At 34.3% G+C, this 27,825-nt stretch overlaps 1 protein-coding gene across 3 annotated transcripts in view; it reads left to right on the top strand.

Annotated features, from left to right (window-relative positions):
* BMP5 (bone morphogenetic protein 5) overlaps positions 1-27,825 on the top strand; it is a 128,777-nt gene that overhangs the window by 42,189 nt on the left and 58,763 nt on the right. For all 3 annotated transcript variants that reach the window (XM_069488151.1, XM_069488150.1, XM_069488149.1), the window contains exon 2: positions 17,010-17,202. In XM_069488151.1, the coding sequence (XP_069344252.1) occupies positions 17,010-17,202 (193 nt within the window). The remainder of the gene's footprint in view (positions 1-17,009; positions 17,203-27,825) is intronic.

Genomic DNA, 27,825 nt, shown 5'->3' with positions numbered 1-27,825 from the left:
GCAAAAGGTAAAACCCCATTGCTTAATCAAGTCAAAGTTTCCCTGTATATGCGCATTTGAAATCAAAGAGATGATTCCTGCTCAGTTACTCAGGAAATGTTGCCCCTTCCATGTTATGCATTTGTTTTTGTAAACTTTTGATGAAATCTTGGGCTTTCTTATTTTTTCATTGTTGAGAATTTGGTAGGGAAAATTTGAGATAGGATATTGGTTCTCATAAAATTATTTTAGATGGTATCTTAAAAAATCAGGTGAATATCTTTCTGCAAATGAAGTTGTGTCAGAAGACTAAATAGGGACTGCTATTCACAATGAATTCTTCTCAAACTAACTCCATACAGAGTTTTGTATTATTTGTTTGGGTATGTAATCTCATACAGAATCTGATTCTGTCAATTTAAATTTAGTCTCCTATTTATTTTTATAAATACATTGATGAGGGTATATAAATTATGAGTTTCAGTTTTTGGAGGGATGATGGTATGTATTCCCCTTGACACCTAGTACAGTATGCCATATGTAAAAATTTAATGAAATGATAGTTGAATTTAATTTTTATAGCCATAATCTAAATGAGTGAATGAATATTGACCTGAAGACAGAAATACATGAAACCAGCAAGGCAGTTCAGAATCCTAAAAAAAATAAATAAAAGATGGCCTTCTGTGGCAGAGACAAGAGGCAAGTAATGTTAAACATATGAGTATGTAGTTTTACTTATCAATCTAATGCAGATAATGGTAATATTTACTTTTGTTATTGAATTGTTTTCTCAGACTATAGCAGGAGTGAATGAAAAGCAGGACTCAGGGAGACAGGAAAGGAATAGGACAATTTAATATTTCAACAAGCAAGACATTAATCACAGATGGAAAAATTCTCAATTTAATTAACAGTAATTTCATGCTGTTTTCCATGATCTATATTTCTCCTAAAATCAAACTACCTCAGAGGGTAACCAGACAATTGCTTGTAGGAAGATATTTTTTCTTCCCTATCTTCCTACTTTTCCTTTGATTACCCAATCTTCTCTGCCTAAAATAGTGGTGGCTATATGATAAACTTTCAACAAGTGTGAACTGTATTTCTCTTTTTTCTCTCACTGAATGCATATTGTATTAAATAAAGTTACTTTTTTTGAATAATGTCTTACAAATGTTAGTTACTGTAATTTTTATAATTAATGTTATTCTTAGTGATTCTCTTACATTATAAAACTTATGAATATCTATCAAAGCTTCATAATTTCTTAGGATTCCATGATTAAATATGAGATATTCTGCATGATTTTGAGTGAGAAGAAAAAAGATACCACATCCTCTAGTTTCTCTTGCCGTTATTATTTAATAATATAGTTAATGACATAGACTTTGCTTTGTTCTTCTGAGATTGCTGTCCTATCTATGTAATTCTGTGACATTCCTTGCATGAATTTATTAAGTAATGAATATTAATGAGCTCCTTATTCTTTCAGAATCATTCAGTTTCTCTTTCAAATGAGTTCACCTAATCATTTTCATTGCCACTGTCAGCTCTGTTCTGTTTAATGATTATTTACATGATTTTCCAGAGACATTTTCAGTTTTAGCTGGTTTCTATGTAACTGGAAACATGTAAGATATATCTTAGGTTTGAGATACTTTTTGTTTTCATTATGTGTTAAAAGCAATGTAGAGTAGACTGTTTAGTGATGATGTTCATATGCTTTCAACATCACGCCTTATTTGCCGCCATGAACACATTATCAAGGGGCGAGAAAATAAGACCGAACTGTCGGTGCATTTGGTGTTTCTATAAAAAAGCAATTCTTGTACTTTGGTGTGACTATAGGAATAGCACTTGAATTTTGCAGAGTCTAAACATCTTGTATTGTGATCAATGCCATGTAGATTACTGAAAGTGCTCCCTAGTGCTACATTTTCCAAATCACTCCATGATTTATTTTTAAAGGAAAGAAACCCAAAGGAAAAGGGAGACACAGTAGAGTTTAGGCATTAACGTAAACACTGGGACAGGGCACAAAGATAAGAGCTCAAAAAGAAATTTTGTAACCTCCTGAAACGTTTCTTAAGAGGCACTGATGTGGTCAAATCCAAAGTTGAATCCATTCTCTGTGGATCACCATATATATGAACTTGGATAAATTATTTTTTTCTTCCTCAACTAGATATATTACGTTTTATCAGATATATTTCACATATAAGTAAATGTAAAACCAACTACTATTAAAACAGACAAGAAGCACAAAGCTATATATTTAAGTCAAGGTGTTAGGCAAATACTTTCAGAGGATGAGATAAGCACAGCCTCTGAGTAAAATTCTGGTTTAGTTTGCTTGACACAGTTTTTAAAGACTCCTTTCTGGGGAGGTAGTCTTCTGGGAATTTGGGGGAGCTACAATGTGGCAAAGCCAGATGTGTTTCAGCCAACTGAAGCATGATGAGGGGATATGAGCTTTTATGCATTCTCAGCTTCTAGGCTCGCCATGATCAACAGCCAAGTTTCAGGAGTAGAGCAAAAAAGAAAAAAAAAAAAATCATTTCTGTGGGAATGAGTGTTCTCAGATGGCCCAAGCAGCATGACTTTGAGGAGAGAGTAGGAACTTTACAAGTACATGTCAGGAAAGCTACTTACTCGTACGAATCTCATCTAGGATCACCTAGACTTTGTCAAGTTCAAAAGCTAGGAGGAATGGTGAGCGGGATCTTTGTGATGTTAGCCCTTAACATATCTTTCTGTTGAGCCAGTACAATCTGCCTTCTGTGCCTGGAGCACAGCCGTCATCCTGAAATTTCCCTTCATACGCATTAGTTTTGTTTCCCTTCCGTGTTAGCTCACGTTTTCATCTTCTTTCTAGTTTACTTCCTTGTTTTATGCATATGATTTGTATATTGTCTCTGGAAGTTGTAGAATCTTCTGTTTGCCTCCAATGTTCTAAATCTTCACAATGATGATGATGTGTGTTCACTGAGCTCAGCACACAGCAGATACTTTCAGTCTTTAAACTTTTACACTTCAGATGAGTGAATTGAGTTATTTCTTTGGTAATTTCCTTTTTCTTTTATTCTTCATCTCTCTTTGTGGAAGCATTATTATTTGGGCTAATTCTGGATTGATTTTTTTTTTTTTCGTTTTGAAGTCTTCCTCTTCCTTTCCTGTTTTCCATTACTAATTGCTCTCCTTTTTGAAAATTTCCTTAAATCAGTCTTTCAAACTGAAATTGATTTTCTGCTTTACTTCCAAGGGATGATTTAGCATCGACTATTTCTTTTTTTCAGCATGTTATACTTGTTTTATGGATGCAATAGCTTCTCTTAAGCACTCCAAGGAGATTACAGTAGTTTTTAGTAGGTTCCTTCAAGTTCCACTTAAAAAAAAAATCTGTTTTTGTCTTTATATTTCAAGGTAGAGAATGTTCTCAGCTATCTAGTGATCTCTGGTTGTCTGCTCTTGTTTAACAGTGAGAGATTAAAACACTTATTAGAAGCTCTTAGCATATGGATAAAACTTGTCAGTATCATTTTCTCTTTAAGATATTATTGCTTTGCCATTTTGTGGAAACTTAGTCTTTCTTCTTGGAATGGTCAGATTTCAAGGAGAGGATTCTCATTCTCTTGCCTGGAAGGTGCAATCCTAGATGTCAACATCCTGGGGCCAGGCACGGTGGCTCACGCCTATAATCCTAGCACTCTGGGAGGCTAAAGCGGGCGGATTGTTTGAGCTCAGAAGTTCAAGACCAGCCTGAGCAAGAGTGATGAGACTCTGTCTCTACTAAAAATAGAAAGAAATTATATGGACAGTTAAAAATATATATAGAAAAATTAGCTGGGCATGGTGGTGCATGTCTATAGTCCCAGCTACTCGGGAAGCTGAGGCAGGAGGATTGCTTGAGCCCAGGAGTTTGAGGTTGCTGTGAGCTAGGCTGATGCCACAGCACTCCAGCTTGGGCAACAGAGTGAGACTCTGTCTCAAAAAAAAAAATAAAAAATAAATAAATAAATAAACATCCTGGGAGCCAAGTGGGTACAGAGGCCTGGGAACTCAGCATCTAGTATGTATATATTTGTTTAGTTCCCCTGTTTTCAGTATGCTACCACACTCTCAACTGCGCCTGGTGAACCAGTCAAGAACCCTTTGTTTTCCCCTCTCCAGAAAACTTCTAAACTTCTGCTCATGTAGGAAAGAACAGTCACTCAGAAGCATAGACTTGGAGGGCGATCTAAGAATCCACCTGCTTTGTAAACATTTAATACTCAAACATTCTTATTTTAACTTCATACTTATGTCTGCTTTCCACAGTCATGTCTGAAGGTGCTAGGTATCACCAATTCCTGATCATTGTGAGAAATATGTGGTTTAAATTAGGCTGGTATTCAGCTTTTTCTATTGCAAAATTTTGGATTTTATGGAACAGGACATATGGGCTAGTTGGATGGAGTATTAAATAGCATTAAGAACGAGTCAACTTTTAACAACAAAAGCGTCAGAAAACAGACCATCTGATAACTAATATAAAATTTGAGACTCAGGAAATTATTAAATTTGAATCTAAAATGAGACAGTCTACCATGGATCTCAAAAGACTTATTGTTCCTTCCAGGTGTGCATCTTAAGAAAATTGGAGGGTTTGTGTACGTGAACTTAAAACCAGATACTGCTCCGAGATATGTAGCTGAATTTTGCTTTGAGTTTTGTGGTTGACCTGAAATCCCAATACAAGGGAAAAGCCCAAGAGTGTGAAACCAGATCAACCAAAATATGAGACTGTTCATATGAATACTCTGTGACCTGAGGCCACTAAGGATCCCTTGACTCTAATTACAATGTGGTCTCATTCAATAAAATGGAGGAAGATCATGTGATTTCTTTATTGATTCTGGCACCTGTTACATCTTTATTAAATCTACATATGTCCTAAAGTAGGTCTCCAATTATATAAAACATCTTTTAGGGCAATGCATCGATTCACATAACTCATAATTTTAATAATGTGTTATAAAGAGATATTAAGCAAGTCATGTACTGTGCATTCCAGTTTCTACCTGTAAACATAAAGACTGATAAAATGAGCTTTCACTTTTAAGGATGATGTTAGAAAAACTTATGCCATATAAAAGCATTTATAAAAGCCAAATAAAAAAGAAACTCACAAAACAACCATCTCTTTGAAGGGACTATTTTCAATATTTTAGAAGGTATATTAAAAATTTATGAACATGTTACTAAAGATTTGGGCATATTACAGACACATATTTTGGAGAAATAAAATTCTTAACTGTTTTATGTAAGTAGAAAAAAATCAGTGAGAAATAGGAATTATTTTATCATGTTCAAAAACATTGTATTATCTTCAACACATTATTCAGTCTGTAAATTATTTCAAATATAATTCTAATAATAACTATAAGATAAAAGCAATATTATTTACTTTTTCAATTACCTTTTTCTCTTTTCTCAAAAGTAAGGCATCCATTAAAGAATTACAGAGATTCTATTAGCCAGTATATGCTTTTAAGCATCAACATAGTATAAAACTGAAAATAAATGTATTACATTAGGATTCTCTAAGCTACCACTATTTATTTGAATTTCTTTCAAAGAAGAAAGGAAAAATAAATATTCCATGAGAAGTAATACTATTTTGTAGCATTGGCAGGGCTCATTTAAGAATAGATGGTTGAGGGGTTTGGCTTTTGAGTTAGTTGGAATCACAGGGTCTGTATTTAATCTCCCTCCTGAAACAATCAAGAAAACAAAAAGAAAACAAAAGCTGAAAAAAACCAAACCAAAATAAAAAATCCCCCAGATATATATTCCTATGTTCAATAATTATTCATATATTTAATATATTGAATACTACTCTGTGCCAGGGATTGAGGTAGGAGCTGAGTGTATAGCAGTGAGCCAAGCAAAAATGCTGCTTTTATAAAGCTGAAGGTCTACTGGGGGAGGCAGAAAGCAAATAATCACTTCTTGGGAAAGAAACCTGGGGCACCAGTGGCCACTTGTAGTTCTTGCCTAAGCAGAACAGAAAAATCAGCTACTCCTGTATTAGTTATAGAGTGCATATGTAATATATTCTTGTAGATAGTTTTATTCCTCTTCGTAGTGAACTGTTAAACCAAGTAGTTGTGTCTCCATTAACTTTATATGTCAATAAGTATAACCACATTTCTCCATGACTTCCTTGCATGTATCAAACTTCACCGATGCAACTCATTTGCAGGAAAATGTATAGTTTGCTTTTGTTCAAAATGACAGATTGAACTACAAATTGAACTTGAGTGAACCTTATAAAAGTTATCATACTGATTTAAAGTGTAAAGCAGCTAATTTGAGATAGACATTTATTTGTTTGTTCAGCTACGAAAATTCTCATATCCTTTAAACTATGCAAACTCTGACTTAAACCCACTTCCTTTTTCCCTCGTAGAGAAATTCTGAACAAATGTAATATAATTGTCAACTTTTCTATTTTTCCAAGTGTTCTTTATGTTGAGTTTAATTTTTTTTTTAAATAAAATGTTCCTAAAATTCTCCAAAATGAGCACGGAGTACACTAAAAATGTGATATAAAAACATTTCTTCATTATATAAATAAAATCATGCACATCCTAAGTATGGATACACTTAGGGTGAGTGACTTCACGTTGACATCATGTCTAAAATGACATCAAGGTTATCTCTAAATTATAACCTAAGGAAGTGAAAATAGATTTCAGGCTATGGGAAGAGCTATTAAGGGGATAATAGACTTTGGATGTCTGTCTTTTCACAGTAGCACAATAGCTAATTCCTGTGACTCTTGACCTTTTAGTGTTCTGTAACCAAGTATTGGCATTAATCTACTGCTTATCTGTCACCCACCACATTTGATAGTCCCAGTCTCTGTTTTCAATTATCAGTCATTAGAGAAGGCACTGAGCGATCTCAGAAGACAAGTCACAAAACCTTTGACCTGTTTTTGTCAGCTAACCACAAATACTCACTGTAGATAAAGTATCATTTCATTGATTTCAAGATGTAAAGGAAGGCTCTTTGCTGTACATGGACTTACTGTAACCTCTAGCACCTTCAGATGGTTAAAAATGGACTGTTTTATTTTACTAATGAAGTAGAAGAATTCACGAGGTCATTCAGCAATATCTGGTGAGATTAGAATGGTTGACCTCTAGCTGCCAGGCAATCTATAAAAGGAACATATTTTTCCACTAAAGAAAACTTAGGAGTTAAATATTTACCAAAGGTGACTATCCAACAGTTGTGCTTTTATTTTGACTCTTTATAGGCAAACACAAAATTTTCTCAAATATTTGTACACAGTGTGATTGAAATCCATTATTGGTATAGTAAATATATTCACTCATAATTAAGTAACCATTTTTATTATATAAAATGTATTTTAATCAAGTATCATCTTCTGTATTATTCCAAACTAATTTTTGACACAATATTAATATTTAACCCACAAAAGATGAATATTTATTTTTAACTTCCAATTAATAATTTCCTATATAAAATGCTCATCATAAAAACAATAAAAATATTTTGTATACCTCAGAATGCATTGTTGTCCTCCATGATAAAAATAACTAAATGACTTTAAGACTCCTTTGAGGAGAAGTTGTCAGAACCAGCAATTTTATTAGACTGATATTTCTGGGCAATATGTGAATGTCAATGATATGGGTTACTATGTGGTCCACCTTAGCGATGTGAAATATCTAAACAAGACTTTAAGTAAACACAATTATTTTCTACCTATCCTCTGTTGTAGAAATTTAACCTGAAATCTTTTTTAACTCCCCAATAACAAACTTAAAAAAATACCACAATAACATTTATCTCTTTTATTAATAAACCTATATTCCAGGTAAAGAAATTAACATTCTTATTTTTTCTTTTGAGACAGAGTCTCACTTTGTTGCCTGGGCTAGAGTGCCATGGCATCAGCCTAACTCACAGCAACCTCAAACTTCTGGGCTCAAAAGATCCTCCTGCCTCAGCCTCCTGAGTAGCTGGGACTACAGGCTCCCACCACAACGCCCAGCTAATATTTTCTATTTTTAGTAGAGATGGGGTCTCCGCTCTTGCTCAGGCTGGTCTCAAACTCCTGAGCTCAAGGGATCCTCCAGTCTTAGCCTCCCACAGTGCTAGGATGGATTATAGGCATAAGCCACTGCGCCTTGTTTATACAAAGATAAAAAGCAAAGCAAAAAAAAATGAATATTTTTCTCAAGTATCTTACTCATATAGTAAATACAAGGTGACACAATATGTATAATGCAAGTGGAAAGTGATTTATATTATGATTGCTATCACTTTTTAAGAACTTGCTGTGTTCCGAACACTGTCCTAAGAGATCTCTCTCCCTCTATCTCTCTCTTTTTCTCTTTCTCTCTCTATCCATCTCCATCTATGTCTTCCCCTTTCCTCTGTAGCACAGGCCCACTCCTTCTGACTCTGAGCTCCCATGTCTTTTCTTCTTATATCTATTTTATATATTAGAGCAACCTTTTTGGCACCAGGGACTGGTTTCATGGAGGACCATTTTTCCACCTACTGGCTGCCAGGGTTGGGTGGATCTCAGGAGGTGATGGTATGGATGGGGAGATGGGGAGCAGCTGTAAATACTGAGGAAGCTTGGTTGCTCACTGCTGCTTACCTCCTGCTGTGCACCTGGCGGGGGGGGGGGTGGCTTTCCTAAGTTTCTTAGAAGACAATAGACAATTTTTCCATGGACGGTGGGATGGGAGGGGGGCCACAGAGGAGCTCTGTGGGCCTGGTCCCTAACAGGTGGTGGGAGGGGTGGTTGGGAACTGCAGAATTAGAGTTGGCCGGGAGAAGTTATCTAATATTTCAGGATTGAATAAATGTAGAGTAGCAAAGTAGCTATTTTTAGATTAATCAAGGTGGGTGAATACTGAAGGTGAGAACAGGAAAGTTAGTACCTGATAGCCAGGAGATGGTCTGGACCTATTAGTTATGCCTTGGAGTAGCTAGGAGCTGGCCTGGCACTCGGTTTTGCTAATTGGAAATAATTTCGCAGTATATTAACATTGGACAAAAGCTCTGTGATCATAAGGGAGGAAGACAAAAACAAGACCACCCCATAATCATGTCTGAGCACAGATTAAAAACAAGACCATTATACGAATCTCAAAAATGACCAAACATCCTCTTTCTTGGATAATATTACTGACTGTTGTTTCTTTACCAATTAGAGCTTTATCCTTCCTCCCTTATTCCCTTAGAGAATTTTATTAAATTTTAAGATACCAAATGATAAAGTTAACTCTCTTTCCTGGGAACACCCAGTCCAGAGCAAAACCCTGCCTCTTTGAACCCTCTCCCAAATAATCTAACATAATCCTGAATAAATCCTTTCTCCCTGAGACTCCCTGTGGCATCCATCCCATGACACATGTTGAAACAAGTCTATAAACACAACTCTGTTCATCTTCAGGTATGTCCCCAGGGTTCTGTTGTCTCCAGGGTATTGACATAAGGTAGAGGAAGAAACTAAATTCACAGGAGGAGAGAACATGCTAAGAATGAGCCCAGGAGATTGGGGGTAAGGCTCAAGTAGAAAGATTGACCTTGGAATAGAAAAGGAACATTTTTGCCCTGAGACAGAAGTAGCAGTCAGCATTAGTTGAAACTCTAGTACAAAGAACATTAAATTAGGAGGTATACGATCTAGATACTATTTCTGGCTTTGTAGATGACTCACTTTGGGAGAAAGTTAATGTCTTTTATCTATACCTTGGGGAAGATATCGGAGCCTCTGATTTACTGGATCGAGTAAGGAGGAAGAAATAAAAATGTGAAATTTACTAATTTATTAAAACTATCATTAATTAGCTTATTGCTATCATTGCTTATTTGTTATTGACTTAATTATTGAATATATCAATTTTCATACCAATGCTTGGTATTTAGAGCTGTTATCATTATAGTATTCTAAATAGCCACTGAGGGCTTAGTGTTGGACCTGACTAATCTAAGGAGGACAGAAAGAGCTTGACACCACCATCACTACGATTTCAAAACTTTCTTTATACAAGAATTAATTCTTTGTGTCCCTAAATTGTTATATTTTTTAAAGCAAATAAAAAAATATTAATATATAAATATTGGATCATCAATTACATTTCTTAAATTTCCAAATTACGTCCATTGTATTTTAAATTGACGTTGAAAATCAATTTGTTTAGTTATCATATTAGAATATTAAAATTATTTAACCGTCTCATCTTTCTCTTGAGATTTTACTTCTTTATAAAACTTTATTCAAGAAGCATTTATGAATAAAAGCATTTGAACTATAGAAAATTTGAAAGTCAACTTAAATTGTTCCTTGAAACAAAATATTCAGGGAGACAATTTTCTTTTGTTCAGGTCAAACACCATTACTGTGGTGTTAAGAGGCTCCTAGGACTTCTGGAATCTGAAGTTTACCGCACTCTCTGGTGTGGTTATCCATTCATGGAAAACATGTACATACTCATTCACTGACCAATAAATAGGTCTTCATAGAACCAAGTTTATGTTTTTCAGTGAAGTAGTCAGTAAAGGATGGCTTGTGAAGTGATACATCTTGGCATGCACATGATGTCTTTACTTTTATTTCTTTTACTTTTAAAATGCAACACAGATAAGTAATAATTCTATGACTAATCTCTTAATGATTCTTTGCACTCAGCAGCAAACAATGATCTGTATTCTTTCAACAGCTGGCTAGGCTCCTGTGAGAATGCTATCTTTGCTTTACAGCTACTGATTCTATTTGCGTCTTCCAAGTTACAGCTCTTGTGTGGGAGATTAAGACTGATTGCCCATGAATGCATCTCCTTAAAACTGCAGATAAATCACCACATAGATAAAACTGTAATCCTCTGTTAATTAATTCTACTCTTCAGATATGGTAGACATGAAAATATTTAGCCCAAGACATTTCTATCCAATTTCTATTAGTGATAAAGTCATTCAGAGAGGTATTTGGGGAAAAGAAAAGACTTTAATCAGTCATTAATTTCTGTTAAGTTATATCTCAACAATAAAAGGCTTTAGTGTGTCTCTTAAAAGTTGTTTAATCTTTGCAGAACTTTGGCAATTGAGCACATTTAGGACATAGTTTGGTGCTTATATAAAGGCAATCCTGTTTCTTTTCATTATCAGCCCATTAATCATGGAATGGGAATCTTCTGAATCATATTTTACCTCTTGGATGTTGTGATGTTACCACCTTTTAAACCAAAATATAATAATAAATTATTTCTCTTTTTCTGTCAGTGTAGTTGAGCTTTTGGTTTCTCTAGATAGTTCTGTAGTTTCACATAGATGGAAATGTTTGGAGTATACAAAGAAACCTACTCCCTAGAAGTAGAAGGAAGTATATTCAGCACCATCACTATGATTGTGATTTGAGTGGTAAAATGTGTAAGTTTGCTGAAGTTTTGATGGTTTATTTTCTGTGAATTTTTTGTGTGTGTGTGTGCAGTACAGTAATTCTATTTAATTTTTTTAGAGAGCACTCTTGGCAACCATCCACTCAAATAAACAACCCTCTGTTGATGGACTTATTTGAAAGGAGTAATTTCACATGCTAATATGTGGGATGACCCATGTGACTCGATCCATGGAAATACATAAATTGTATCGTTGTAAACTTTGCTTTCTTGTAAGTTTTATGTGATCTTCAATGGATTACACCTGGAAATCTTCAAAACATGCATGTGCCATAAATGGCAATGGGAGAAGAGTCTGTGACATTAATGGAGTCTCTGTGTGGCTGTTTAGCAAAATGTCCCATACTGATCCTGTTAGATATGGCAGCACATATTCAAGTTTGGACAGGTTGTTGTGATCTCTTTAAATACAATTATGATCGATGAATTGAGTGATACAAGGTCTGTGCTTTAAATCTAGTTGTATTTGTTCCTAAACTCTCTTTCCTGCCTCATATGAGAGAGATGATGCCTGTAGTTTGGGATAAAAGAATGATCTCTATTAGAGAATAGTGTTAATCTCTGATCTCAATATGTCTTAACACTGTGCCCTTTTATCCCATTTGACAAGTCTCGGTCTGGCTTAGATGAGCTAAACCCCCTGCTTGTTTGTTTTCTTGTTTTATTTTATTTGTTTTTTTCCAACAAAGAGACACTTTCCACCACTAAATAGGAATGTGAGTGTGGCTTTTATGAAGTCTTATGTATTTTCATCTGGTAAAACAGATTTTGCTAGAAAGGATTATAAACACTCAGGAAACTCATGGTATTTAGTTGCTGTAACATACAAAGAGTAGATTAAAAGGACTGAATATTTAACATAATATGAATCTCAAAGCAAATAATAGTACACACTTTTCTGATTTTTTTCTTCTTGTTTACTTGCATATCATTTAGCGTTCCCAAGTCATTTTTCATTATAATAGGTTATAACACACTTTAATGTATGGAGAAACAGAATGCTTAATATTTATTTAATACTAAAATTTTTACAATGTGAAGAAGGCAAAGATCTCTTCTAACAAAAGCTTACATTTAAGGAATATTAAATGTGAGTGTATGTTCTTTTTCATTCATTTTGGGAATTTTCATTTTGGTGGTAGTTCTGACCATGAAAAAGTTAGGGTATGGAAGAATCTAGCTGGTGAGTTACAATTATTTCAGAATTGAAAGTTACAATTACATTCCAACATATGGTTGTAGTCAAAGTATGATGTTGCATACTAACATACATATTATGTACTGTTAATTTAAATTAATATAATCATTTATTGATGAAAATTTTCTTAGATAAGATATGGGATCAATTTTAAATAAATGAATAGAATACAGCACATTTGCTAAGATAAAGATTGGAGGAGGTGTGTTCTAGGAGAATGAACTGAGTCTAGAAAGAATGGCATCCCCTATATTGTAAGAGAATCATAGAAGGGAAGGTTCTTTGCAGAGAGAATAAAAGCACTGAAAAAAGATCAACTTTCGCAAGAAATAATTGGATTACAAAAACAACTTAAAAAAAAAAAACACTCAATCCAGAAAAACACACTGAGAGTTGTGTTGAGGGCTTGGAAATCGAAATCTTGACCCTGGGATGAAATCTGTTATTTTCCATTTCTAAGTTTTGGGCTCTTGGGCAAGTTATAAAACTGATGGACATAAGTAGGGTTGTGAGAATTCAATGAAATTTGTACCATACAAATGATGCTTAAACAAATTACCATGCCTTCAGCCAAGGGAGTAATGCAGCAGGAGATGCTGAGCGGAAAGACAGGAGTAGATTTTGATCCATTCATGCAATCTTTCATTTAACTAATATTTATTAGAAAACTTCTCTGGATTAGGTATTGCATTTTGTTAGATGGTAACCACACAATGGTGATCAAACTCCTTACTATTTAGCTTATTTTCTACTTTTTTGGGTTACTACTGAAAGACTTTGTTTAAATATACTAACAATGAACTAGTCTCTCAGTGCTGAACAGTAGGATGTCATTATGTAGGTGGTATGGATGTTGAACAAAGATTTATAATGAGCTTTAGGAGACAAACATCTGTTACCACCTAGCTGTCATCACCCAATTTCATATTCTTAAATCAGGGATATTAATATTTGCCACCTCCCTAGCATTAGTCTTTGAGGTAACTAAGATTACCTTGCTGAATATTTGTGGGCATCATTAAGAGTGCAAGGCTATATAAATACAAGTCTCATTCCATTACTCACTCCAACATGTCCAATGGAATTTATTGTTGCAATTATGATTCAAAGCAGTAGGATATAGGAATTTGAATCACTAGACAAATCTGAAATGCAACTTTATTCTGTGTGGTATATTTAACACAAAATTTTATTAAACTCTTTGAAAATTTGTCCCCTTAAGGGTTTAAGTTAAATAGCTTGGATTAGAAAACTGAAATTTTATAATAATGGCTGAAATTCTAGCTTTCTACTTTATTACACTAACATCTCAGAGGGGATTCCAGAACAGTAGATGACTTTACATAACATGAACTCAATACTCATCTGCATTATGCAGGTGCACACTTTAGATTGGATCCTAAGAAGCTCATGTCTCAGCACTTATTTCCAGGACTACAGTTTGCTTTTCTAAATCGGTTTAAATTTCAAACAAAATGTATTGCTAATGAAAAATTAAATAATGGTTTTTATCACTTGGAATTTTGAATATTATCTTTCAGAATGTAGAAATATATATTTTTGAGTGGCTGGTTGGTGCTTTTATCATGAAGTATGGAACTCCTCCAGCAGGGGCTGGGACAGTGCCACTTGAGCAAACACAAGAACCTTCTGCAGCAAAGCAGTAAATATTTATATAAAGTGTGATAAATAGAGAGTTTAAATCACTTCACCTCAGTTAATTTCTGGTTCTTCTGTCAAATGAACTTGAAGCCAAATATTCAGTTTTCAGAACTTTTTGGATTTTGGACTTGTGAATGCAAGATTTTAGGTCTGTGCTAATAAAATAGGGCAAAGCAATAGTGCATAAACAGAAGCAGCATATTCTGGCATTTGAGAACCATAGCTTGGTGACACCTGGGTTTAGATCCTTTGGTAAGGTATTTATTCTCCATGCCACCTCAGTTTTTTCATCTTCAAAATAAGGACAATAATAGAATCTACATTATAGGTTGTTATAAAGTGTAATATGTGAGTATTAATACAATGATAAAATACTTAGAATAATGCCTGGCATATCATAAGTGGTATTTAAATGCTGTTATATATTGTCATCTACTTCATTTAAATTTAGAATCAGAAAATTAAGAATACAGTGAGTTAAATTTAGTTCTCTGAAAATAAAAGTTATGACTATTGCCAGCAAAAGTTTAAACAGAGAAAAGGTCCAAAATAGCATCTTACAAATGGGGTTATAATCCTTATTTAGGGAAAAGTTGATTTATGATCCCTCTGGAAATGGACCTCTATTAAGACCAAGATAATGATACTGTAAAGAAAACAAAATTTCATGAATCAAGTGAGGGAGTGTTAGCCTGAGTTAGACAGGCTACGAGCACCATCCTTTCAAAGCTCCACAAGACAACAATGCGTCCAGTTGGGTGTGAGAAACACGCCTGTTGTCTCAGCTATTTAGGAAGGAGGAAGGAGGATAACTTGAGCCTAGGAGTTTGAGTTCAGCCTGGCCAACATAGTGAGACCCCATTTCCAAAAACATTTTTTTAAAAATGCCTCCAGGTGTAGCTTACATTTTTCTGTACGCTGGCTTTGGTGTGTGAGATGTAGGTAGGGATGAGCTCCTTGCTCTCTTAAACCACCTTCTACTCTACTAGGGAAAATAAATCAGGGATTATTTTGGAGGAGGAAAGCAAGGGATTGTGGGTTCCATTGTCTTGAGCTTCAGACATGGCACTCATCTGTCTCTGGAGCATGATGGTCTGGCAGCCCTGACTCCCCACTATCATTTTTGGATGGTCATCATCCTCTTCTCCTTTCTATAATCTCAACTCTTTCTCTATTTTAGGATCCCAAGTTTCATATATTTATAGCAGTGTTGACATAATTTCAATTAATCTTCTAGAGATATTTATTGTATCTTAATCCAATATTTTCTTTTTTTTGAGACAGAGTCTTGATCTGTCACCCCGGATAGAGTGTGGTGGCGTCATCATAGCTCACTGTAACCTCAACTTCCTGGGTTCAAGTGATCCTCCTGCCTCAGCCTCTCGAGTAGCTGGGACTATAGGCACAGGCCACAATGCCCAGCTACTTTTTCTATTTTTAGTAGAGACAGGGTCTTGCTCTTGTTCAGGCTGGTCTCCAACTCCTGAGCTCAAGCAATCCTCCTGCCTGGGCCTCCCAGAGTGCTAGGACTACAGGCGTGAGCCATGGTGCCCAGCCTTCATCCAATTTTTGAACTTTGTGAATCCATTTATACCACTTGTACAATTTTTATCTTTTTGTAACAAAATTTTAGCAATAAATTATATCACTGGAACAATTGTTTAAAAAAAAATATTGTTGCAGGCTGTAATTTTGGAACACCTTGCACACAGTGCCTTGCAATGGATTTTTTGTAGCACTATTCTTTATTATCCTAGACAACCAAGATTTTGAGAAGCCTACCAATACTGAGAAACTTAACTCCATCAAATGATATTGCATTTCTGTAAATTAAATGAACCCTTTGTATAAGATAGTTCATTAAGAAAGTTTTTGGTACCCCTTAAATATAGATCTTATCAGATAATATACTATCTTACAAAACCAAATTAGGCAACAATCTGTCTGACACATTCTGTCCTAAATTCTTCAACTTTTCTTAATACAGTTCCAAGAGGAGCAGTTCTTTGACTTCATTTGGTTGGAGGGTTGCTAAAAGAGGAAAATACATTCCCCTCTCAATTTTAAGTAAGAACAGACAGAGGTCTTTGGGAGACCTTATACAGTACTAGGGTAAGAATTTATGAAAGCGCCTTGAAAAACAAAAAGAAGAAGAGAAATATTTCATTTGCTAAAAGGAGAAAAACTTTTCTGGGGAAGACATTTTAGCAATAATATTTCTTGCCAAAAAATAATTTTGTTTTCTCTACTTGACATCTGAAATGCCATAAACACAGTCCTTAGGTGCAACTCCACTGACTTCGCCTAGAACACTGGAGGTTTCTATAGCACATTCCTAATTGCTGCATGAAATTTTCTGTGCTCTGATACTTGATACATCCAGCAATCACTTTACAACCTTCACTTTTTAAAACACTTTTGGATAACCTTTCCATTTAGGATCCAGGAATTTGTATAAAACCACAGAGGTTATATTGCTTTTGAACTGAAGGCTGTTGGTTTGTGGAATTTCCTTTAACTGGAAACACGTATGAGTTTGTGGTTTTAGTGTTTTTCCAGTTTTATACTATCCCGCTTGTTTGTTTTCATTTGCAAAGCTGAAGAATTTACCATTAATTTTCATATTTTATAAAGGACTAACTTTTTCCTTCCTTTATTTTTTTTTTCTTTTTTTCCAGTTGAAAGAGACAAGGATTTTTCTCACCAGAGAAGGCATTACAAAGAATTTCGGTTTGATCTTACTCAAATTCCTCACGGAGAGGCGGTGACAGCAGCTGAATTCCGGATATACAAGGACAGGAGCAACAGCCGGTTTGAAAATGAAACAATTAAGATTAGCATATATCAGATCATCAAGGAATACACAAATAGGTATCAGCTTTATGTCTAACTTATTACCCTGGCAAACAAATGTTAAATTTTAGTAAAAGCCATTGGTAACTCATGCGATCTATCAAATTAACCATGTTTTTTTTGGGTGTAATGACAGCCAGGGCCAGGTAGAGACACATTGAAAAGTAAGAGTAATTGAGCTCCACATTCCATAGATTTTCTCTACTCCTGACACCCATCTGTGTACTAAATGGTCTCATGCTTTCCTGTATGTGGTTTCTAGGCCTATTGTCTCATTTTGTAAATTTGTCCTTCACCCCAGAGAACTTCCATTTTGTTCTGCCCACATGAAATTTATAATTAAGATGATTTAAATCACTTGGTGTTCTGTAAATTAGAGAAGTGCTGCTTTACTTTTCACTAGTGTAAGTGTAAATCATATGCACTTGGTTATGTGTATTTTGATGTCTTCTGGCTATAGGATGCTTAATTCAGAATGATACAAAAATGGACAGTCTGAAATGCTAAATGTACACAAACTTCAGATGCTAATTGCTGCAAAGGAACCATTGAATATGAGTTAAAAATAAATCTTAGTGGTGTTCTCTGACCTTTAACCCAAGGCAGAAATCCCTTGGGTAACACCTTTACAGGTGATTAGTCACCTTTGTTGGGCAGCATATCTCTATATATCTATGTCTGATTGAAAATTGATATATATATCTGATTGAAATCCTGCATCGAAGTGGTATCTCTCTTCTACTAGCTTACATTCATCAGATCTAGATCCTCCTTTTGGTGAAATACTAAGTCCTTCTGTGAGACAAATATTTAAAGATAGCTACCCTGTATCCTCTTAAGGCACCATTGTCTCCTTGCTGACTATGTCTAGTTGCTGATGTTTAGATTTTTCTTGGTCTTCCCAGTGTGCCAGAGTTTCCCAGTGGGTGTTCCATGGAATACTAGCCCCTCACCGTACTCAATGAAGAAAAAAATAAAAAGCTTCTGAGGTTAAATATGTCTGAAAACCCTGCCAGTTAGACCATCTAGGAGGTTCATATTGCATATCAGAATATTAAAGTCTTAGAAAGGCTTTAAGGTTAAAAACAACCTGTTAATTTTATTTTACTTAGTCTTCCTCAACATTATTTGACTATGAATTGTTTGGGTGTTTCGTACTTATTAATATCCTATGGAACACTTGTTCCAACAGAGCACATATTCTGGTCTACGTACACTGTTATTTTTAAGAGCAGGAATTTAAGGCACAAAGACCCGTGTTTATTTCTCAACTTTAACGCTTACTAGCTATTTGTCTGTGGTTGAGTATTATTTTTAAAAAATCTCAATCCAGTGGTCCCATTTATAGAATGAGAATACTGATATTATTTTCTCAGTGACAGGGCCAGGCATATTTAGTGAATAGTATAATATATTATTTTTATATTAAGTAATGATAGTATTTTTTAAAATCAAGTGACAAGAATTGAAAATAATACTCTAAATATTATCATAACTAATAATTGTTTTATTTGTAGTTCTTTTTTTCATCTGTTTCCACATTTGGACTATGAACTCCTTAAGGAAGGGATAGTATCTTAAGTCATTTCTTTTTCTTTCCTTTTATCCTCAGTGCTACTAATTTCTTACTATGAATTAATATTTTGAAATCATTTTTACTCATAACTGGAATACTACTTCCATCAACATATCCTAAAATATTTGAATTATGTTTATTTTTGGTCAATCACACATATTTTTATCTATGTTGAGTTTATAGTTGGTTATTTTACATCTCAAGTATGTTTTACAGGAACCAGTGGTACATCAGGCCTCTGGAATATATTTATTTATTTAATTTAAACATAGGATTTCATACTGATCACAATTAAAGGTCCTATCTTTTATTTATATCCATTGTTTTATCTGCTCAGGATATTTTTGAATGTTATCTAATGAAGCTTCCTTTGAGCTTTCTTTCATCTTTCTATTTTCCAAGAATGTGAACTGTATAATTTAAGACATGATAAAAATGATGGAAATAAAGAACTAATAGAAGGGTCTATTGATAATAATTTATAGATTTATTTCTGAATGAACCCATGCTGATTTTTCTTTAATAATCCATTTTGGAATATTTATGGATATTGTTGCTTAGCTCACCAGACTTCATAGTTTTGGGAAAATTCAATTCTTTTAAAATGGGACATTTGTCCATCTTTAACTGGTATTTTTCTAATTATTCCTGATTTAAAAAATATTACTCTCAATGTTTCTGCAGCAATAACTGCATGTTCTTTCAGTATTCTTAGGTATAATTTGACCAGGTCTTTACTTATTTTAACATGTGTTTAAATTTACTCTCAGATTCAGAATTTCATTGGTATTTTTTTCTAAATCCTTTATATTGATTTATAAAATCTAAAGTACATGTATACCTTTGCTTGGCATTCTCTTGCATTGCCATGCTAACCTCTGGGATTGTGTAGATTGTTTAGGTTTTTATCTAATTTACTGAATAATATTTTTTAAAAATTCATTCATTCAATTCAATATTAATTCAATTCTCCCAAGTTCATATTTTTCAACATCTACTATTAAGTATTGTTGCTGACTTGCGACCTTTATCTTCTATGGTTATGATATTGTCCTCTGCAATAGTTGTTTTTGCCAATGTAGTTGAGATTTTTTTACAATTTTTTTTTCAATTCCTAAAACATTCACATTCATACATGCATACTTATATTTCCATTTTATATACTGTTGACTAAGTCAAAAAATCTCTAGTACAACACTTCCTTGTTTTTAAAATGGGCATTCATCCATTGCCAGGAGTTGTTCACTATTCTGCATTGTAAGATAGTACAGTCTTGTGCCCTGTCATTGCCTATAGATGCAGGATTCACTTTTTGCATTTCCCTTTCTCTTCCAAATGAAAATGTTTAAAGGAAAGAATATATAGAAATAGAAGTATGTTTTACAGAATATTTCAGATTTCTATAGTGGATTCAAAGTTACCATACAAAATAATAATGTAATGCAATAAGAGTATGGACCTTGGAATTCACACATGGGGAAACTGCTATACCTCTTGAAGTCTCAGTTTACAAAGCTGAAAAGAATAAAAACAAAAAAGTAAGTATTTAAGAACAAGAAAAATAATTTCAAATGATTTGAGAAGGACCAATATTTATGCCAATGTAAAAATCAGAGTTGATACTTAATAAATACATTAGCCAATATATATTCATATAACTTAATAGGAGCATGTATTTCAGTTTATGAGATTCTACACATAAAAGAACCAAAAGTAGTTTGCTATCATAATGACAGTAGCTACCATTTGCTGACACCTGCATTTATGTAAAAATAAATAAGTAAAATAATGCTGTCTTTATTTAATAAAAAATTGCTTTTATTACCTAATCTTTAGTATATGTAAAAATTGGTAGATTTCACAGTCTAATAAGGAAATGAATGTCCCCCAATTTGTCAGCAACGCTGTTGACACTGTCTGTGAACTTAATAGCTGAAAACACAAGTTTTAGATAAATAGTTGAACTCTTCTTTAAAATACACTTGAAGAAGTATGGAAATTGGGTAGGTTAGGATGAGAGACTTATTATTTATGAATTTATTTCATAGAAACATCAGAGATATAGATAAATGTGGACAAGGATTTATGTAAAAATGCTTATCACCATATTATTGTTTATAATACAAAAATTGAAGACATTTTTAAGTAAAACAGAAGAGAAAAAGTTAAACTTTGTTTCCTGGAAAGAATATCATATAGCAAATAAAAATTGTGTTTTTGAAAAATCTTTAATAACCCTGAAAAATGCTCAAACTGTAATGTTAATTGACCTAAAGCAAGAAACATAATTATATACATTATTATACTAATTTTAAATAAATTCATATACAAAACAGATTGGAAGGAATCATTGAAATGTTCATTGCAGGTTTGTGGCTGGTTTTACATTTTAATTATTCATCCCTTTCTGTACTTTCTAAATATTTTAAATGAATATTATTTATATGAACAGCAATATACATAATTATAGGAAAGAGAGAGAAGATAATGAAATAAATTTATGCTACACATATCTTTACAAAATAGCATTTTCAGCTTCTCCCAGGTACAGAGGGGCAAAAATCAAAACAAAACATTAGGATTTAAAAATAAGTTGCATTTATTTTTTCTTAAGCTGTGGAAGACATTGTTTTCTCACAGAAAATAATAAATATTTTTTTTCTGTTCTGTATTCTTTGGAAAAAAAATTACTGCTAATTTGGAACTTAAACTTTAATTCTCTGAAAGAGACGAGGACTAGATTAAAAATATTTCATTTACATATCGTGTGATCACTGTTAAAATGGAAAGAATTTCAATGTGAAAAAGTACTTATAAAGCCAGTTAATTTTTCTTAAGTGTTGCTTATTTGTGGTTTCATATATTTCTTAAGGAACTAAAATGAAGATAGAAAAAGAAACTAGTACCTCTGTTTTTAAAGCAAGGTCGGGTCTCAAAACTTCTATCATCAAACTTGTGGATTTTATCTACATGGTAGTTTGAATTAAACTCAGAATCAATTGAAAAGTCAGTGTAGATTGTACTCTTTCATGCAGTGCATTTGACAATGCATGTATATTTTCACATATATAAAGTTCACTTTCTCTAAGGTATCGCCTAGAAGTATCTTGGGGGGATACTTGCAGTAATTTAGACTGATGTTTGACAGACATGTTTTATATTCAAGACGTGGTCTGATCTATTAACCATCTAGTCTATAAATTCTTTGACAGTGTTATGTAATCAAATTTAAAATACGGCAGATCCATTATGTCACCTCTTTTCTTATTTATTTATCTTAGTGAGACTTATAGCTCTTAAAATTATATATTTTATTCCTACGATCTCTCCCAACTCCCTCATTTATCCCTACTCATATTTAAATGTGTGCAAGTTAAAGGAGTGTTCTGATATTTATCCAAATCTTTATTATTCTTGGTAAAAAGTTAACACACTTTGCATCATTTCACTTATTTAATCTTTTCATATAAGGCTGACAGCCCCCAAGTCTATATAGAAGGCATTGCTCTTCAGTCACACCTCATATATCTGGCATTATTGGGAAATGAGGTTTCCACATGATTGAATTTTCCAGATAATTCAGCTGAGTTTGGCTTGCTTTTGTTGAGCTCTTACCATGTGGCAAGCAGAGGGGACACATGAGGCCGAGTAAATACGACCTCAAAAGCACATAGCCTAAGGGCCAGGGGCTGCGGTGGGGCCTGCCACACACAGACTTTAATAACTGTAATACAATGTGCTAAGAACTATGAGGTAAATATGCACTAAGTGTTGTGGAAATACAAATGAAGAGAAAATTAATGCTTTACTTGGGAGAGTAAGGGACCTTAGGGGAAGCCTCTCAGAGGAATTCACCTTTGAGTTGAGCTTTTCAAGATGAGTAGGAACTTTCTATGGGCAAAAAATATAAACAAGGAGAGAAAGAAAGAAAGAAAGAGAGAGAAAGAGAGAAAGAAAGAAAGGAAACAAGGTTAGTTCCTAAGTGCTAAAATGTTTAAGGGTATAATTCATTAAACAATACAAATAAAATGATCAATGCTGGTGTTACTATTAATAATAGCAGCCAGCACTTATGCATTTAATGGACACTCACCATGTGTCTGGCACTGTGCTAAGTGCTTTACTCGAGTTAAATTTTTCACAAATATATATATTTATATATTCCCCAATGAAAATGTGCTATGTATAAGTCAACCTCCTCCTAGTGCCCTGCTATGAATATAAATTTCTGTACTCCATTGTAAAAACATTTTAAGCTAGCCTGCTCGATGTCATTAGCCACCTTCACTGCTTGGATATATTTAGCTAAGCTGTCATCATTCCAGTTCACAGTCAACTTCATATTTACATCATCTACTCCCTCCTTCTTCTCGAAGATTTGTGATTCTTCGGTGGGCATACTTCAGAATGTACCCTGACAATTTCCACTCAGGAAGATTTCCCTGGCTCTTGAGAGCAGTGCGCCAGAGCAGGGCACTCGAATGGTAGATGATGTTGTCTCTGAAGTGTCTAGGACAGTACACAAGCATAGCTTGCATTTCTTCAGTGTGCAGGGATAATGCTCTATTTCGGTGTATCTCAACTGGGGCGATTTGACGGCTCAGGAGACATTAGCAATATGTGGAGGCATTTTTGGTTGTCACGGTTGATGGGGGTGGGAAGTGTGTGTGTATGTGCTACTGGCATTTAGTGGATAGATATGTCAGGGTAGTGCTATGTGTAGGGATGCTGCTAAACCTCCTAAAATAGGGCAGATCCTCCACCCCACAAAGAGTGATCTGATCCAAAATGTTCACAGTACCAAGTTGAGAAATCTTGCTCTATTTGAAATTTTAAGTTAACCTAAAAATGGGAGTAATTTGTGCCATAAAACAGTATATCAGCTAATTTTTCTATGACAATTTCAAATTTGAGATCATAAGATTCCTGGTATGGAAAAGCTCTTAGGAACTTGTACTGAGTATACTGCTTATTCTCTGGGGGAATGGAAAGTGGTTGGACTATATGTAAAAGTCTTACGCTTTTATTTCTTGTTGAATAAGAGGACCTCCTATGTATATACCTGGTAGCACATGTTTAAATTTCTCTGCAGGGGAAAAATATGGGATGATGTAATGCCAGGAAACCTGCTAAATATTAAAAATGTCTTGGCAATTAAAAAAATTCTGCAAAGTGAAAAGTGATTGAATTTTCTTAGTGGGGATTCAACTTGTTTTTCCATTTCTGCCATGCTTTTCATCAGTTACTTTTTTTTTTTTTTTTAGACAGAATCTTGCTCTGTTGCTTAGGCTAGAGTGCCAAGGTGTCAGCCTAGCTCAAGCAACCTCAAACTCATGGGCTTAAGTGATCCTTCTGCCTCAGCCTTCCGAGTAGCTGGGACTACAGGCATGCACCACCATGCCCGGCTAATTTTTTCTATATATTTTTAGTTGTCCAGCTAATTTCTTTCTATTTTTTTAGTAGAGACAGGGTCTCACTCTTTCTCAGGCTGCTCTCGAATTCCTGACCTTGAGCAATCCTCCCACCTCGGCCTCCCAGAGTGCTAGGATTATAGGCATGAGCCACCATGGCCACCCATCAGTTTTATCTAATATTACTACTTCACCAGTTTTCATCTGTACCTTTTAAATACAGTATGGGATCAGATATTCTGAAAATTGATTCTCAGTGAGATTTACAGAATTTTATAATTTCACATTTGTTTTGGGAGAAAATAATTACCATTTTTTTTTTTTTTTTTTTTTTTTGAGACAGAGTCTCACTTTGTTGCCCAGGCTAGAGTGAGTGCCGTGGCGTCAGCCTAGCTCACAGCAACCTCAAACTCCTGAGCTCAAGGGATCCTCCTGTCTCAGCCTCCCGAGTAGTTGGGACTACAGGCATGCACCACCATGCCCGGCTAATTTTTTTTTTTCTATATATATTTTTAGCTGTCCATATAATTTCTTTCTATTTTTGGTAGAGATGGGGTCTCGCTCTTGCTCAGGCTGGTCTCGAACTCCTGAGCTCAAACGATCCGCCCACCTCGGCCTCCCAGAGTGCTAGGATTACAGGCGTGAGCCACCGCGCCCGACCAGAAAATAATTACCATTTGAAAACATCAACTAGTGAACAAATTCAAATTCTAATGCTTATATGCTAAGCTGCTTATGAGAGAAACTTTTGATGTTATAAATTCCAGAGAATATTGTTTATGAATTTGTAGTCTCTTGTTAATGTGTTCAATACTGGAGCTGTAGATCGGGTTCCTTAAGTGCTATGATGGTATTTATGACAAATACCCAGAGAATGATGTATGCTTTCTCTTTGGGTGGCCATTTTTATATTTTTACTGGACTTGATAAGCTATTCAAAGAAAAAAGGAGACAGAAAATGAAATAGTTATGATAATAGAAACTTTGGGAAAAATGCAGATGTCATTGTGGACTTTAAGTTTCATGCATCATGAAAATGGTGTAGTATGGCAACTTTTCCTCTAAAATTTATCTGTGTGGCTTCCAGATAATTTCCTAAACCTTTTCTTGGGCAGGTTTAGTGCTTCATGATTAGATAGTAGAGTGGCTATACTCTTGGTTAACGATCTCTTTTGTTTCTCTTTATATATATATATATTTTATATATATATAAATATGTGGCTGTACTCTTGGTTAACTATCCCTTTTGTTTCTCTTTATATATATGTATGTATTTATATATATAAATATGTGGCTATACTCTTGGTTAACTATCCCTTTTGTTTCTCTTTATATATATGTATGTATGTATTTATATATGTATATATATAAATATGTGGCTATACTCTTGGTTAACTCTCCCTTTTATTTTTATATGTATAAAATATATACATATATATATACATATAAACCTATAATCAAAACAGCAACAACTAGGGGACTATGTCTCTTTTACTATCTCTTATTGTTGATCACATAAATGATTTTACTTCTTTTTAGTAGATTTTCAATTTTTCAATTTAATTATTTTTCTCTAACTGAACTTAGGGATAAAGGTTTATTATGGATTATATATCAAAACATGTTCCAAAGTTAAAGAAAATGAATGAATTTTCACATCCAAAATTTATAAGTATAGGTTATTAAAGAGCTTTTACAGTGGTAATTTCATAAATCACTTCTGACCACAATTATGCCATCAAGAATAATGCATACAACTCATTATATATGCACTTACATGCCATATATGAATTTTGGTATGAAAATAGCAGTTGTAGTAATTTGCATAGCACTTTTATTTGTGTATCCTTTATACTTGCAATAGATTTATGAGGTAGAAATTATTTTAATCTTCATTTAAAGAAGAAGAAACCGAAGTCAGAAAGGTAACTTTAAAGCACATAATTATTTTTTTTAATGCTAAGCAAGGCTTAAGTATAGCAAGCCATTGTTGTAATTAAGCAGGCTCCAGCTCCATCTATAATAGTTGTTTCTAGATTCATGAAGGTAGACTTAGAGTATGGTTCTTTAGAGGATCCATGAATCCTACACCTTAGGTAATGGGAAGATACCAATGAGAAGTATTCATTAATGACATTTTAAAAGCAAACAAAAAATGTATTTGTCATAGTCTATAATATATAATAGTACCCTTGATAAACTAGATTGCAGCAAGAGATGAATGGGCATCCCATCTGCATATTAGCTTATGCAATGCCTCTTGTAAAGAAGTGATTTCATTTATAAACACATTTTGCATTTGTGAACTCTAAGGATAATGACATAGAGAGGCAACTAAGCATATGCTTATTTTAGAAGGTTTTAAGCATTGTCCATTCACATTTCTTCTTGTGTTGAAAGACTATGAGGTATTTTATCTTCTAAATATTAATTTAAATACATTCTATATATAGCCTCATGCTTCTTGCATTAATGAGAAATCCTTCTACTTGGTTCTGTTTGTAACCATCCCTCAAATTCTTCATTATTTCTCCTTTCCATATCTTAACAATGTTCATTGGTATAAAACTTTGGTTTCAATCCATTTACTTTCTCATATTTCACTGCAATTTGATTTCCATATCTCTACTCAACTGATCATCCCACGACAACCTCCTTGTTACCAGATCTATGGACACTTTTCTCTCTTCCCCTTCTCAGAATTTGAAATTATTGATCAATCTCTATTTATTATGTGAAATATTCCAGCTAGGGGAGTATATTAGCTTCTTAGAGCTGCCATAACAAATTACTAAAAATTTGGATAGCTTAATACAACAGAAAGCTATTTTCTTACACTTTTGAAGGCTAGAAGTCCAAAATCAGGGTGGTGGCAGAACCATGAATTCTTCAAAAGCTCTAGGGAAGGATCCTTCTTTGCCTCTTCCAGCTTCTGTCAGCCCCAGGTGCACCTTGGCTGCATGAGCATGCTGTTAATTCCAACCTCTTTCTCTGTCTTCATGTAGCTGTCTTCCCCCTGTGTGTCTCTGTTTCTGTGTCTCTCCTCTCTTCTTATAAGGATATTAGTTGTATTGGGATAGGGCCCACCTTATCCTAATTTGATTACATTTGCAAAGACTCTTAATTCCAAATAAAATCATATTCGCAGGTGCCAAGGATTAGGACTTCAACATATCTTTTTGAAAGACACAATTCAACTCATAAGAGAGAGGAAGTCATTTAATGTTTGATAGGAGAAATAAAACCATTGTGATTGATAAGGAATGACGGATTTATTATAGAGACTTTCTGCATTCATAGACCTGGTTAAACAGTTTATGTAAAGTTGTTGCTTCTGCATCTGATGATATGTCTGAAATTGGTAGCATAGACAGCTCAGAAGAAAAATGAATGTTGAGTTGGAAAGAACAAGGAGAACTAGAATCTTTCAGGATAAGCTGGAACCCCAGGGACAAATTAGAATCCATGCTTGTCTCTCGTGTCTTGGAGCCGTGAACTCAATGATGTGTGTGTGTGGCCAGCAGGGAAAGCTGGTATGTGTCACCATGGGTCCCACACCCTTTTTGCTCAGGATGTAGAGACACTGAAGGAGGTAATCTTGCAGGAGAAATTGTAGGACAGAATTTGGATAAGCCGATGGAGTTAATAATCTAG

Source organism: Eulemur rufifrons, chromosome 15 (genome assembly GCF_041146395.1).
Source record: "Eulemur rufifrons isolate Redbay chromosome 15, OSU_ERuf_1, whole genome shotgun sequence".
NCBI lineage: Eukaryota > Metazoa > Chordata > Mammalia > Primates > Lemuridae > Eulemur > Eulemur rufifrons.
This window is presented reverse-complemented; position numbering and strand designations above follow the sequence as displayed.